Source organism: Myiozetetes cayanensis, unplaced genomic scaffold (assembly GCF_022539395.1).
Source record: "Myiozetetes cayanensis isolate MyiCay16 unplaced genomic scaffold, myiCay2020 scf7, whole genome shotgun sequence".
NCBI classification, from domain to species: Eukaryota; Metazoa; Chordata; class Aves; order Passeriformes; family Tyrannidae; genus Myiozetetes; species Myiozetetes cayanensis.
Genome location: NW_026087964.1, coordinates 47,864,414 through 47,880,123, shown reverse-complemented (window position 1 = coordinate 47,880,123; position 15,710 = coordinate 47,864,414). Strand labels below are relative to the sequence as shown.

At 42.6% G+C, this 15,710-nt stretch overlaps 1 protein-coding gene and 1 long non-coding RNA gene across 3 annotated transcripts in view; both read right to left on the bottom strand.

Moving 5' to 3' along the window:
- Positions 1-4,703, bottom strand: part of TSPAN5 (tetraspanin 5) — an 86,455-nt gene extending 81,752 nt beyond the window's left edge. For both annotated transcript variants that reach the window (XR_007631850.1, XM_050338510.1), the window contains exon 1: positions 4,559-4,703. Coding sequence is in view for 1 of the 2 variants with exons in the window: in XM_050338510.1 (XP_050194467.1) it covers positions 4,559-4,639 (81 nt within the window). In the remaining variant the exon portion in view is untranslated. The remainder of the gene's footprint in view (positions 1-4,558) is intronic.
- Positions 4,704-6,781: 2,078 nt separating this feature from the next.
- Positions 6,782-14,904, bottom strand: LOC126652009 (uncharacterized). Its single transcript, XR_007631851.1, has 3 exons — positions 11,644-14,904; positions 9,054-10,858; positions 6,782-7,962 (listed from the first exon to the last, which is right to left on the bottom strand). It is a non-coding gene; the product is annotated as an uncharacterized LOC126652009 (long non-coding RNA).
- Positions 14,905-15,710: the final 806 nt, after the last annotated feature.

Genomic DNA, 15,710 nt, shown 5'->3' with positions numbered 1-15,710 from the left:
CAAGTCCCCTGGAGCCAGCAGCTACTAAATTTTTATATGCAATTGAAATACTGGGGCTACACCAGCTGAAAGAGACACCGAGGAATTCAAGAATGACAAGCTCACAACAATGCATCTATTTCATCAATATATATATCACATCAATATAGACTTCACTGTTACAAAACAGCAGGATACTCGCTCGAAACAAGCATTGTTTTGCTTCTGGCAAGACCACTTGTGGAATGTTTAGCTATCTGTACTATTAAGAAATGCAAAATAAAAATAAGAATCATTTGATCATAAAAAGGGGAAGGGAGGGAAATGAACAGAGTGCTTTCACTTCCACTGCAAGGACATCTTCTCAATGCAAATTTTTAAAGATCAAATGCTACAGAATGCATTAGAAAACTGCATGGAACAAACATTGATTTGTTTTGGCAAGGGAAAATTACATAATCCAAACTTCCTTGTGGATATCTGAAAACCAGCTGACATAAAAAATTATCTTTTCCCCTTTTGAAAACAAACTATCAACAATGTACGAAATTTAATAAGCAATCTATTGGTTGTCCTTTAAAGGTCAGTGCACTTTTCCAACACTTTTCCCATAACACACTTACATAACCTTATTTTCTTTCTGCTATCTCTCTGTAATTCAGAAGACTATTTAGACTCCCATATGGTTGCCATCAAAACCAGCAGATGCCAAGCAAATTAAAACACAAGTTATGACTTGTAATATGCTGATGTATCATAACTGCAGCATAGCTCACAACTTACAGTGAATCACCAGATAAAGAAAAAGTTTTTGAGTTGTCAGTGCTTTTTATATCTTTCTAATTAGACTAGGGTCACTGGAAGCAAATGTGGATTGAAATTCAGAGTTAAGCAATAGTATATATATGCAGTTTCCATCAAATATAATAAAGCACAGAGAACAACTTAAAACAGCTCTTGGAACTAAAACTCAGCCTAAAACTGTCTTTCAAAAGTAGAGGGGGAAAGAGGGGAAAATGGTTCTTGCCTTGGGAAGCTGGGTGGCCTACTTTGACCTTTTGCACTCTACCTTTGACAACGTTCTACATGGAAATCTAAGGGGAAAGGAGGAAGGAGTATCATTTGTTTTCTTTCTTTAACTAGAGAAAAATGCTTTCTGTTACCTTATACTACAGCTTGTGGTTTACCTAGACAAAAACAGAAAGGTTCGTAAAAAAGCACTGTCTATTCCACCAGCTGCCAGCCTAGAAAGGTAACAAACCATGTGGTGCTTTGCACAGGCATTATGCTAATCAAGTTAAAGCATGGGTGTGTGCCCCATGAACAACCAGCAGATGGACAGCAGCCGAGCAATGCAAAGGGAGGCTTAATATTGAGTTCTAACTTTCGATTTAGATGTATTTGTGCCTATTAGTTCTCCGTTCCTAAATCTTACTTTGACCACTGCAATATGAGGTTCCCTTTTCCACAACAGCATAGTAGTCTCATAAAGTTTTTCTGAACAAACACTTCCAGTGTATTTACCAACATTAATACTGAACTTCCAAAAAAAATTAAGCTTGCAAATATACCTAAAACATTAATGATGCATAGACTCAGCAGATAATATCGTCTTCTACAGTAGTACAAAGCACATATTTAGGCAAGAATGTCTTACCTAGTGTGGTGCAAGTCTGAGAACTATCTTCTGAAAAGCATACTGTTACCTTTAGTCACAACTACATACACAGCATTAGAGTGCAACTTTCCCACAGTCATTGTTCTAATAATTCAGTAGTGGTTTTTAAAGAAAGAAATATCTAACCAGCACAAAACCAAAAAGACAAAAAGGCCTGGTAATTTATTTTGCCCATATTCTGTGGCATTTAAAACCTCAGATTTTTGTAATAATTTCAGTTTAAGTAGCATGTACAATCATTCTCCACATCATTTCAGCAGATCTATAACATTCCTCTATTCGAAGCACTGACAATTTTCTTGTCAAAATCATTACTCTTCCAACTCATTCTCTTTTAGTCCATTGGTTTATGATGCAGAACAAAGAGTATTTCCCACCTGTTTACAGTAAAATGTTAAAAGGTTGTGTCAAAATCACAATATAACAATGCTTAGGTAGAAGGTCTATCAAAGGTGTGCTACGTATCTCCACATTTGTAAGATCCTGGAGAGTGTCATGGGGTTAATAGGACAACCTCTTCATCACTTTGACATATTTAAAATTACTACATTAGTGGTTATTTTTGATAATTACTTTCTGTAAACAGCCAACTGAATTTGCAATTTTCATTTACAGCTTTTCTGGCCCAGTTTCATCATAGACTATTGTAGGATTTGCTATTAATTCAGTAAAAACAACATTAAAATGTATTCTACAAGAGTAACTGTCTATATTTTCACTCCAAATCATGAAAGACATGGTAATAAATGCAAGCTTTCTCGTAAAGAGACTACAATATTCTAAAGAAATTACTAAACTCTTATAAAGTGCTTGGTCTCTGTGAATTTCAAGAAGCTTTAGCCAGGAACACAAATGAGATGATTAGCATTTCACAAAAGAGGAAATCTGCAAGCAAGGGCCACACATCAAGCAAGTGGCTCAGTGGGTGACATACAATTATATTTTTTCAGGTTTTCCGATTAGCATTCCAACAGTATAAAATCCCTGGCCTAATGGAATATCCTTTGGCCCATTCAGTTACAAGAGAGGCACACCTGCAGAAGTTGTGCTGCACCAGCCTCAAGAACACAGGATTAGAAAACGAGTAAGCTACAGAAAACCTAAAACATACCACTTGCACCCTCCACACATTAAGCTTCAGAGAATAAAATGAAGGAAATTACAGGGTGTATAACCTCTGATATACTGACAGTGCCTGAAACAGCAACTGAACACAGTTATGTAGATTTCACCATAATCTCCCTCTCTTAGTCCAAGGACACCGCACTCAAGTGTTCCTCACAGTACTTGTTCCCTGCTGAAAAATATTCATGCTCACAGCAACATATGCCGAGGAAAATCCAAATAAAGAAACAGACAAGTGAAAAGAACCATGTCAAACTCAACCACTAAAAATTGAGTGGAAGAGTACAATCAAAACAGCTCTGTCGGGTCAAAATACCACAAAGCTTGCTACCACTCATCTCCAGGGGTCGGTCTGGGGCCAAGTAAACACCGACATAAAGCCACAGTCAGGGGTTCACTCTCGCAGCATACCTTCTTGATTAAGGAAAGGTATTTCAGTATAAAACTGTAATTAATCAAAAATCCCATCCTTTCAAACATCCTCTTCAGGTATCTTTATTCTCCAGGAACACGAACCTGCTGTTCATGTAACCAACCTCTGTTCTCACCAAGGGGACGATCAGAAGCTCAGTACTGCTTAGAAGGTTTTTTCTCCTCTGTTCTTCCCCACCTTCATCTATGAAACTTCAAGGTGGTGTGGGGTTTTTTTCTCAACTCTCCTTTCTAGTCCAAACAAGCCACTATACTGGATATATATTCAACTTGTTTTCAAAGCCCCTCAAAAACACATTCACCTACCTGGGTTTATGCATGTTTCTCATTGCTATGTGGAACATCTCAGGAAAAGAGGGGGATTGTACACGTAAGAGCCTTCACTCGACTTGGACGTTCTATGCAGTGAGAACACCTCATCATTTTCATGTGTGAGAGAATGCTCACACCCTCCCCCTTTGTGGTTCCAAAATTTGATATGTATATCCAAAACCAGCTGCTTCTCTTTCAAATCCAACACATGGAGAAGATGCTAGAAGTACTATTATATGCAGGTTACATTTCACTATACAGTTCTGCCTACTCTACAGCCAGAGCGGCGCAACACTATACAGGCAGATCACAGCCAGAATCCCAACAAATGCCCAAGGAAGCCTCCAATGGGGTTGAACTTTAGGGATGGTGGGAATACTGTTTCCCCTCTCCTCCATTCTGATTGCTACTACTACTATGTGTTAATAGCTAATCATAACAAACCCTTGCCATACTCAACTTCATCACTGTGCAGTCATTAAACATCACTGGTCAGAGAACCTGAGCTGTGATTTTTCGTTATTATTATTATTTGCATTTAAGAGGGATGTCAGTGTGAAAACATGCAGATCAATTCGTTCTCCAGGCCCGGGTGTCTGGCTGCTCCCTCCCTCCCCCACCACAAAGCAGAGGAGGGAAAAGGAAGGAGGGAACAGGAAAAAAGGAGGGGGGGGAAAAAAAAGGCACGAAATCCTCTTCGCACCTACAACAAAAGCAATTAGGAGGGCCGGAAGGGAAGAGGAGCCGGCATCCCCGGGAGGTGGAGGAATGCAGCACCACAACTTGTCCGGGGAAGGGCTGCCGGGGAGGACGGGGGGGGGTGGTTCGGAGGCGGCGGCACCCCCTGCCTCGCACCCGCACCCCATCCAAAATCCCGCCGCGGCCTCGCACCTGGCTGTCACACGTCCCTGTCGCTCCCGACCGCGGCCCGACCAGGGGCGCCGGCGGCCGGGATGGAGGAGAAGAAGGAAGGAGGATGAGCTGGAGGTGGCAGAGGAGGACACGAAGCGCCGCGCAACCGGCTCCGCTTACCCAGAAAATGACATTGAAGCCGAAGATGAAATATTTGATGCAACAACTGACTTCAGGCCCCTTGTAGTGCTTCCCGGACATCCTCTGCGCTCATGAAGACGCTTTGCTCGCGGCCAGGGTGAGAACCAAATGGGGGCGCGCGGGGATGGGGGGGGGAGGGGGATTAAAAAAAAAAAAAAAAAAGGAGGGGGAAGACTAGGAGGAGGGGGCTGGGAAGACTGGAAGGAGGATGGGGGTAAGGCTACCAGGAGGGGTGCGGAGGCGGGTGCGGCGCGGCGGGCAGGGCTCAGCGCCGGCTCCGTGCCGCGGGGAGATGCGGCAGCAGCGGCGCGGCGGCGGGTCGGCTCCGGCTTGCCGGGCGCCGGGGATGGCCGGCGAGCAGCTCCCACCTCCTCCTCCTCCTCCTCTTCTCCCGCATGGAGGAGGCCCTCGGCTGCTGGCGGCGGGAGGGAGGGAGGAGGGAGGGAGGGAGCGAAGGAGCGGGAGAGGCGCCGGCGGGGCAGGATCGGCTCGGGCAGAGGCCGGAGCCGCGCACTGCCCCGAGCGCGCCCTCGCAGCGCCAACGGCCGCCGCGCGCGCCCGGCCCCGCCCCGCTCCCCCCCTCGCCCCGTGATTGGCGTCGCTGCCCGCCAATCAGGCCGCGCGGCCGCCCGCCCGCCCCGTGTGGGCGGGGAGGGGGCGGGGAGGCGGCGCCGCTCCCGCCGCGGCCGCGGCCGGGGTGTTCCGTGCCGCTGCCCTCCTGGTATCCCACCCTCCCTCTCCTCCGGCGTGACACAGGCCCGGGAGTGCCGACACGGCGAGGAGTAGCCCCGCCTGGCACGGAGGACAGCCTTCGGGTTCCAGGCTGGCTGCGGTAGAGAGCCACACCGTAGTTGCACCGTGTGGGCTGTTCTGAATGGGCTCCCCTGGGATGGCGTCCCGCGGGACCTTCGTGTGCGCAGGGACGCGTGAAGAACCATTTTACAGTGATTGCTAGGATTTATATTTTAACGTACACGGGGTTTATATTGAACCTGACAGCTATAAAGTTACAGGGCTTGAGTTGTATTCGTATGCTGTTTGGGATTCAGGAGTCCACATGGTCTGGCATTAACAGCATAATTAATAGCATTTCTTCCCTGAAGAATATAATAATGTCAACCAATCAAGTCTTCAGAGTTTCCTGGTCCAGCTCTAAGAGAGAGCTGCAGAAGAGAAGGCTCAGGAGCGGCCTTATCACTCTCTACAGCTACCTGAAAGGAGGTTGTAGCCAGGTGGGGATCAGTCTCTTCTCCCAGGCAACCAGTGACAGGATAAGAGGACATGGTCTCAAGCTGTGCCAGGGAATGTTCAGGTTGGACAGTAGGATGAATTTTACACAGAAAGAGTGATTAGACATTGCAACAAGCTTCCCAGGAAGGTGGTAGAGTCACCACGCCCTGGAGGCATTTAAGGGAAGACTCGATGTAGCCCTTGGTGCCATGATCCAGTTGACAAGGTGGTGTTACATCATAGATTGGACTCAATGAACTCAGAGGTCTTTTCCAACCTAATTGATTCTGTGATTCTGCAAGTGCAACTCTTTTAAAAGATGGAATATTTCTTTGTAACAAATTACATCTCCCATCTCTAGAGGATTGCAAGATAACACACTTCAGAAGCATGATACTGTTAGAACTACAGAAGAGAGTCTTGGTTCAAGATCATTTCATATCGGTTATGAGGCCTTGTCATATGTCTTTTTTGAAAGAGGAGGGAAATATTTGTCATATCTGGTAGACATTAAGAAGAAAAACCATCTGCTGAAACAGATCCATGAAAATAAACAATGTTATTGGTAAATGAGAAATTAATGCAACGCTAACTATGACTGTATAGTTTATCACATGAGCCTTCTCCCTGTGTCTGTTGTTAACACTGTCTTTACAAGAGCATCCATGGCAGGAGAAGAGAAGGGTGAATCATCAGTAATGCATATGTTCCATACCAGTGGATAAAGGCACAACAGGTGCCATACAGTAGGGTATGGTAATAATGTGTTATATTTTAAGGTGCTCTTTTTATAAGTGGATTCAAATATTGGTGACAACTTATCATACTTAATATTATAACATTTATAATATTCCTGTCATAACACACTACTAACATCATGGGTTGGCACCCCTTAACATTTTAATGCTTCACAGGCAGGAGGAAAATATTGTAAAGTAATATTTATTACAATAAATTCAGTAACAATCTCAGATGTTTTACCTATTAATCCATTCATTCCCAATCAACAACTCCAATTGAAACACAACCTACATCATTTATAGCATCATATTACATGACTTCACTTGCTTTCTCAATCAAGCATAGTATTATCATTGCCAAGTGTCTTTTTAAAGCCCAAAGCTTTAAAACTTTATCCCATCATCTCATCAGCTTAAGAAGAACTTGGGATGTCTGGTGTTAAGGGTTAGACTGCTCACTCAAAGAGCATATTCAACGCAGAACCCTGCTCTTTTTAATTCACTTTGTGTGTATGGTTCCTGTGCAGCCTCAAAAATAAGCAACCAGACAGCAAAGGCAGCAGAACAGCTTTGATGTAGGTAATTGATCTTTCAGAATGCCAGCTGTAACAGAGTCCTCTACACCTGCAGCAGCCTCTCTGGTTTACAAACACATATTGTCTCCTCTCCTAAACAAACAGGGATTAAAAAAATCCCCATCCTTTAGTTTTGTGCCATCTCTTGTGGATTGCTTCTTACATGTTTTGGCCACCTAGAGAAGCTGAGCACGATGAGTGTGACAGCACTTTAAATTCACTGTTAGTTACCAGTCAACACTGAATTCTAGTGTGCTCTTTTAGCACAAAAGCCTGAGGCAATACTAAGCAGGAGCAATATTACCTTTCCTTGCAGTAGGGCAAGACAGTCACTCAAATTCAGTTAGTTCATAATTCATCTGATGAGTCAGAGGAGTACTAATGGATGGTATTTCAATGACAGAGCAATGTTTCTAGTAGCACACTGCTTCATAACACTGGGCAATGCCTTGATTTCCTACTGACACTGGAGAAGAATCCCCCTCCAAATGACAATCTACTTCCCATCTCTTAAGATGTAGACATCAATGGATTTCTTCTGACTAAAGACTGGCCAATTCTAATGCTAATAAGTGCAGCAAGTTTGAGAAGTCTTAAAAGAGGTAGAGTTGCAGACTCTCAAATTCTTACTTTCCACCAAGAACTCTCATCCCAGATCCTCAATCATTTCTTAGATCCAGCACCTCTGTCTTTGCATCAGCTCCCAGTTTTTGATCTATGAATTCTTTGACATTTTCCAGGGAAAAAGAAATGCAAGCCTGAGTGACTCAAGAAGAGAAATGGCAGAGCAGCACACTAAAGACTGTAATTCTGGGAGTTATCACATTGCCAATGCCACCTGTAGTGAGACAAAGAGTTGAGGTCTAAGAGAAGTTCAGTGTCTGTGTCCATAAGTTTAAGTATTTCCTAGACACTTTATTTTAGTAGGAATTCATACGAGAGCAATCTTTTTTTGTAAGGAAGCCACAGAGCTTTCTGACATAAAACAAGGTTTTTAGTCAGAGGTATTACCTATCTCAAAACATTTATCAGTCTGAATATCATACTAGCTTGTAATGCCATTTGTGTTCATTTGATAATTTTGCAACCATGTTTTCTGCTTAGCAACTCAGTGACCACTGATGAGGGGACTATTTTTAGGTTCAAAAGGAATTCTGAGCTAAGAACTTCATAGGTCTAAACTCAAGTAGTGATACAAGTTGTATTGGCCTTGGTGGAACTACATGCTGTGTCCCAGATGTGAACATGACTTCAGCCTCCCTTAAGGATAACACAAATATATTTTGTTAATTTACAAGTGCAATTACTGATTAATTACTGTTATGGATAACACTGGTGAGTAGTGAGCTGCTTTTTCGTATGAAGCTCTCAGTATTTTCGTATTTAGCTCTCAGTATTGAATAATATCATCTTGCAGGACCAACCCAACATCATTAGAATGTGATAACAACAACATTGTTACAATGATTCACAAAGCATTAAGCATGTCTATACATCTGCAGGGTTCCGGGCCAGAATCTGAAGCTAAGGCATACCAAATAACAACCAATAACCAATCACATGATGTCTGATTTTACTTTCCCATGAGAATGTGCATCTGAGCCTTTATTATCTTTCTCAAAACACTGTACTTTTTGTGTCAGGCACCTCGAGGCTGCTACCTCTGTTGCTTGGGGGAGGAAGGAGTGGGAGTGGTGGCACACTTCCTCCCCACACTCTGCACTCAGAGGCAAAGGAATAGCCGGGGCCCCAGCTGCACCTCGCTGTTGCTTGGGGCAAACAACCTGACACACAGCTCTGTTTCCGTAGTGCTGTGCCTCAGCAAGCCCCTCTTCTGGAGTGTTTTACAGAGCCCTCTCTTATCGGACATTTATCAGGAATTATCCCAACGAGTCTGTACAACAGTAAAGCAGGAATAATATGACGTACCTGGTCCATAGCTCACTGTCACACAGTGACTCCAGGTGAGGTTCCAAGCACTCTTACAACCAAACTGGCTCCGAAGTGCATTAATTATGAGGTACTTCTTACCACCATTTTATGCACAGGACAGTGACAAGGCTTAATGAGATAAAACATATGCTTTATTCTGCAAAAACAGACACAGATTTACAGTTCTAAATTAGGGCTGACTGCAATCAGAGTATGGGTAGACACCTCTCCTTTCATAACTGGTGCTACAGGACCATGGTTGTTAATATGGATATAAATTTAGATTCCAGTGTCAAATTAATCCTTCTAACTTTATATTGCTAAAAGTACTGGACAAACTTCAAACTTGGAAATTGTTCACTTCCCAAACACAGACTACTGCTTGTGTATACCTGAAGGTTCAGGTATAATTCTTGACAGTGCTCTGTTCGAAAGAGCAACCAATGTTTATCCTATAACAGAACACCATATGATTTTCTTAAGATCCATTAGGTTTTTCAAGGCCTTCTGAGGAGTTTTCAGCAATTCTTCATCATATAACACAGGACATCCTCACTCAGACACCTCCAACTCAGAGGTTTAACAACTGTTTCCTCTGTAATACCACTCAGAAGACGAAGCGTGAGAACAAGCTCCTCTGTGTTTTCAATGGTGATAAGGTTTTCTGCAAGTCCACTATTTTAAGTAATCTTTGCGCATGGTTCCCTTCAAGGGTTCCCTTTACTCAGGCCTAAACCACCTGAGCTTCTCCCATCCCTCCTCCTGTTTAAATTTTTGGTTTTTCCTGGGAGCCTGGATCAGAGTTTTCCACATGAACAGTCCCTCGGGAATCATTCTGGCATCTCTGACCAGGAAGATCTGTAAACCTGTCAGAAGGTCAGGGAGTGGAAGCAGGAGGAAGGATGAGAGAGTGCACACCTGCAAATCCGGTTGCTGTAGGCTTTAACTGTAAGTTGCTGCCAGAGTGGTAGGAGGAGAGGTTGGCAGAACAATTCATCTCAGAGCTCAGCTTTTAGAACAATTTGCTACCATGGCCTGACCAATAGTTGAGCTAGAAGGCATTGGAGCACATGTTTGGCCATCGTGGTCAAGAGTTCAGCCCCCAGACCTCCGTGAAGTCCTTAAATCATCTCGCTGAGAACAGAATGGGAAAAGCCAACTGTGCCACAAGTTCTGATTTCAAATCCAAGCAACACTTTCTCCATTGCTTTTTTATTTGAATGGCTGTAGAGATGCTGTGATCTGAAGGGACTCTATGTCACTGCCTTCACAGCAGAGAGCTGATCCAAAACCCTCCGGCGAGAGTGATGAGGTGCTCAAGAGAGTCAGCATCTGCTGGGGGAGTCTCTGGATATGCAGTGCAGCACCTCCCAACCTCTGTTAGGAACATGCTTGCTCATGTGAGCTATGGCAAGAGCCGTGACAAAAGGGGTGCCACCTTTGCTGTGACATTGGTGTCAGCTGTCTAACTACATAACAGGATGTATCCTGGGCCTCTAACAGTTTTTTAGGACTATTCTGCAAAAGTGAGCTGATAATCTCAGAGGAAGGTGATTGAAATGTTTAGGCTGACTTCCTCACAATTTTTTGTCTGGTTCTTCATACACACCTTCTTTATTCACATCTCATGACAGTTACCACATAGTTGGATCAAAGATACCTGTTTCCTTTACCTTGGCATTGACACCTTTAATTCCTCAGATGTTATGCAGAGCTGCCACAGCAAACATAGCACTTGTAATGTCACCAGTGAACAGGTATCTTACAGCAGTAGTCTGTAGAGTTTTTAATCACTGGACCTGCTTAGGAACAAGGTAAATAAATAAGTTTTTTTAAACAACCCCAATAGCAGTACTAGAGTGATTACAAAGCCATGCTTTGTTGGCTGGGCTTTTTACTTCCTTTAAGTTCATAGGAGGAATACACAATGCCTGAGATAATGCTACATCTTAGGCAGACAATCTTCTGTGCTCAGCAATAACATGCTGTTTGTGACAGAATCAAGTACCAGAACTAAGCCATATGATTTCTCTACTTACTTTGGAACTTCAGTATTTTGAAGAGTTCAAAGAGCAAGTAAACTGGGTCCAGACTACTTCCAGGCATGAAGTTGCCTGGAAGTGTTTCATAAATAACCTGCACATTACCATTCAAGCACCTTTAAAAAGAAACACTTCAGAAAAATATATAATTTACTTGTTTGCAAGTCCAGTGAGTGTAAATTTCCAAGCCTTTCTTACTCTTACCTTTTGCATTAACAAAACCAGAAACCTTCCTGCAGATGAGAACAGAGTAGCAACCAATATTCTTGTTGGGTTTAACAACTACTTTTGAAGCTTGTTTTTTCAGAGGTTTGTCACTTGCTGTATGCCTCACTACCTATGGTTTTTCTGTGAGTGTGGATGGGTGGAGTTCATTTTAATTTCCTGTTCTTCTTCTAGCACACTAATTATACTATCAGCCTTTTTTTTTCTTTTTGCAGTCATAGTGCTTTAAGAAAATTGAACTGTGAAAGACTGATACTGATATTCAAAAAAATTAAAGAAAACCCACCCCAAACCTATTTCTAGATTCATCTCCATCTTACCATTTCATGTATCACCTTCTTTAGGCACATCTTCAGGCTCTCACAAAGCTGTTAACATGCCCTAAGATTTCCAGGTTTGATATTTTAGTTTATACTACCTTGGAGGCAGGGACCATGACTCCTCCATGTTCCTGCAAATGGCAAGTATAAAATGCTAGTGTTGTGACAGCAAAGCAACTAATTTTATTTTAAAATATCCCTCTCTGTTGTTTGCAACTCAAAGGATACAAACACGTCTGTAGACATACAATGTGAACCCAGTAAATACAAGTAAGAGAGCTGAAAATGTGAAGAGACTGATAAGGGAAAAAAAAATGATATCTTCAAGAAACAGATGTTTACTTTGTCTACTCCTCTAGTCTGCTTTCAGGCAGGAGAAATCTTCCTTTTGAAGTGGGCCTTCTTGCTCTGTAGGATGTATCAGTCTGCAATCACCAGCAAAGTCGACATTTTTCACTCAGAGGTATCAAAGTTTTTGAAAAGACTGACTATGAGCAAAATAATTTTTCTTAAAGGAAAGACATTTCTGCCCCAAATTACAGTGACATATATGTCAGTGTCTAAAAGTTCTACAGATTTTACATAACCAAATTCACCAGATCAAAGTACGTGGCTGTGACTACTCAGGACATCATGATGTTATATCCCAGTCTGAGTGACAAACTGTTAAATGTGTCCCACTTGTGCATGCATGTACGAAATAAAAGACTCAGTGAATGTTGTATTACACATGTAATGAAATGGAGAAAAAAAAAAAGTAGAATAGGAGTAGGGAGCTTTTCCTTTTCATCTTGCAAAATAGCTATAATTTTCCTAGATATTACCACAGCTCTTTCAGTACATTTCAAAAGTTTGAACTATTCATCATGAAGGCAAATCTGCTAAAAGCATCAGCTGTTTAAAAATGTTAAGCTATAAAGTGGGTGGGCAGAGAGCTTACAATGAGTCCATTGTTCTGTACTAAGCACAGTCATGCTGAGCCGGGAACAAAACTGAGCTGGACAATAAGGAGGTCCAGCCATCTAGTGGTAAATTACCCCGCTGTGCAGCCTGTTGGTGTCAGCCTTCCATGGGGATACTCACAGGGCCTCCATGTGCTCCAGGGAGGGAGAAAGGGACATGGCCCAGATTTTAATAGGTGCAGGATGTGGCAGCAGTGAGACATCTATAAAGCAAGCTAGGGTGCACAGGACCCTGCAGCCAAACTGGAAGACAGACAGGAGCAGTAACCATATCAAACACGAGGTCAGCTTTGGCTGGCTGGACAAGGAGGAGCCTGCAGTCAGCGTTCTACACTATGGAAGTACTCCTGCTTACAGCGCTTATTCAGTCCTTCCTTCAGAATACATCTTTGTCCCAATGAGCTTACACTTGCCACCCTGCCTGCACCTGTATAGCAGCATTCAGAGAAAAATTTGGGCATTTTTCCATAGTCCCATAGCTGAGAACAGCATGTCCAGTATATAAGCACAGTAAAACAGTGCAGTGCACTCCACGTCACACAAGGAAGAGAAAGGTGTAAGCCAAGTTGTCCCAACTGAAACAAGAATGATGCAATCAGTTAAAGAAAGAAAGCCACATGATTAGCCCTAGCCGGGATACAACACTTTCTGAGAGTGAACTGTTTTGTATCTTCTATAGATACAAAGTAATAGAAAAAGCTTAATCTTGGCAAAGCCTGAAGAGACATCAAAATAGGAAACCATTAACTACTTCAAGGAAAGTTTAAAAACTGAACGATTTGTATGCCTGAATACCTTTCAGTATTCAGCCCAGTATGCCAGAGCTCCCACTCCAAAAACAATCTCAGTGCTTAGGAGCCCATATCTACTTAAAAGCAGTCAGCTGCAAGTCCTGCAGGGCCTGGTCTGCAACTTGCTTAGGCATTGAGAAGAGATATCAAATGGGATGGCATAAGCAATTTGAACATTAAATGACCATTAGTTTCAATGTGAATTGAGCCCCAGTAAAAACAAAGCAAATCATCTGTTTACCTAACTGTAAATGTAAGTACTTTACTTAAAACAGGCAATATTAGAGATACAGCCTCTTACATAGTAACAAGCAATTGATTCCCATCTGTTTGTTAACCTATGGAGCAACAGCACGATATTCAATTCCCTGTTGCTACATTTTATTCCAAGCTAATTCAACTCTTTTGAAATATCAGATTTTGTCCAAAGCACATCCCTTTCTTGGTTAACATACATATGAAACTGCATTGCAAGCTGCACTCAGCTACCAAACACTGGCCAAAGTGCAGCTGGGGTTATACCAGGCATAGCCAGGTAAATACGGAATAATTCTGCGAAACTCCAAATAGTTAACTTTGTACTGTAAGGGAGAATTTTTATAACTGAAAACAAAGATTTGCTCCAAGTGGTTACTGCAGCATGAACTGATTTTAGCAGACACATTTGTTCTTTATCAGAAAACACAGTACTGGAGGGAGTACAGAGGATAATGCTTCCCTTGAGGTAGGGGATATCCAAAGTCAGCTCAGTGTTACTTGCTGACAGCCACTAGTGCAGAAAAGAAATACAGCTGTTTCCTACTAGATTGATATCAGCTACTATATATCAAACTCTCACTTCTATTTGTGAAATGTTTCTCTTACCCACAATGGGTATCTAAAAAAGCAGGAGGGAAACATCTGGTTGCTACTTTGAAGTGGTATTTGCATTGATTTTCCTGTGAAAAACTAGAAAACAGATAGGGATGAAAATTCCTCATGAATGTTTTGTCAAAGTTCTGTTTTAAGGAGAGGATGAATCGCCCAATGCACAATTATGCTCATTTTTCATCTGGTCTTTATCAAACATGCTCTCTTACCTGGCTAACACGAGAAATTAACTGCCTGGTGCCTGAAACATTGTGTTCCCCAGTGGGATGCCTCCTGCCATCTGGCTTTACCCCTTCTCATTCCACTAATGGACCACACCTGATACTTGCCTTGAATCCTACACCACAGCACTTTCAGAGCTGTCTGAAACCACAGACTTTAGGAAGAAGGCGAGTACAAGAGTTGTGCTTTTCACTTCTGTTTTACCCATCGGGAAGCTGAACCAACAGGTAAGCTGTAATGGACTTCCTCACAGCATCTCAGTATATCAGTGGCCAGGTTTGCTGCCTGTTCCTGTAGAAAGTAATCACTAAGAGGCTAGGACAGAATGCTGGATATGAGCATCCAGCTTCAAAATCTCTCAGCCTGCCTTTTTTTTTTTTTGTTTTTTTCCAGGTGAACAAGGCCTCATCTTTGGGATGGAGTAGTATTCAAATCTGCATTCCTCTCCCATACCTTCTGGATATTCATTGAAACAGGGTTATTTCTTTAACACTTGAAACTGGAATTTAGAAGCTGCTGACTTAAGAGAAAGGGGTCAAGAAGGAGAGCAACAGAAAAGGGATCAATGTTCTCAGGCAGAAAACATGGAAACAGCACCTCCTTTCATTTGTAAAACACCCCCAGGGGTCAGGATGGGGTGGTTTAGCAAGGAGTACAAACGTACACAATCCTGTAAACATTTGGGGCTATCTGCACTCAGAGCACCACTGCTGTCTTACTTTCTACTGCTCTGCAGGTTGCCTGTTGCACTCTGCAAACACACTCCTCTCCTGCAGTTATTTTTGAAGCAGCTCCTTAAATCAGATGTCCTCATATGTGTGTCTTCCCTAGTATATGAATAACACTTTGCATCATGCTCCTGTCATCCTTTTGAACTAAATTAAAAAAAAAAAAAAAAGAAAGAAAGAAAGAAAGAAAGAAAGAAGAGTATCCTTATCCACTGGTGATTTCTGTTGTAACTTTCATGGCACTGTCCCTCTGGGGCATGTGTTTTCTTTGTACTCTTCACAGAATGACCCACAAATGTTTTTTCCTTCTGGCCTTCTTCCTCGTCTTTCCCCATATTCTTCCCTATTTAGTGTCTTTCAACTCTCTGCCACTTCTTTGACTTCTGAAAGCACTGCAAATACCACAGGTCTCACAGAAACTTCTTCTTGAGTGCCAGTTACAATTTTTCCTCCTGCACATTATTCTTGCAGGTAACAGTACCACTGTTTGGCAC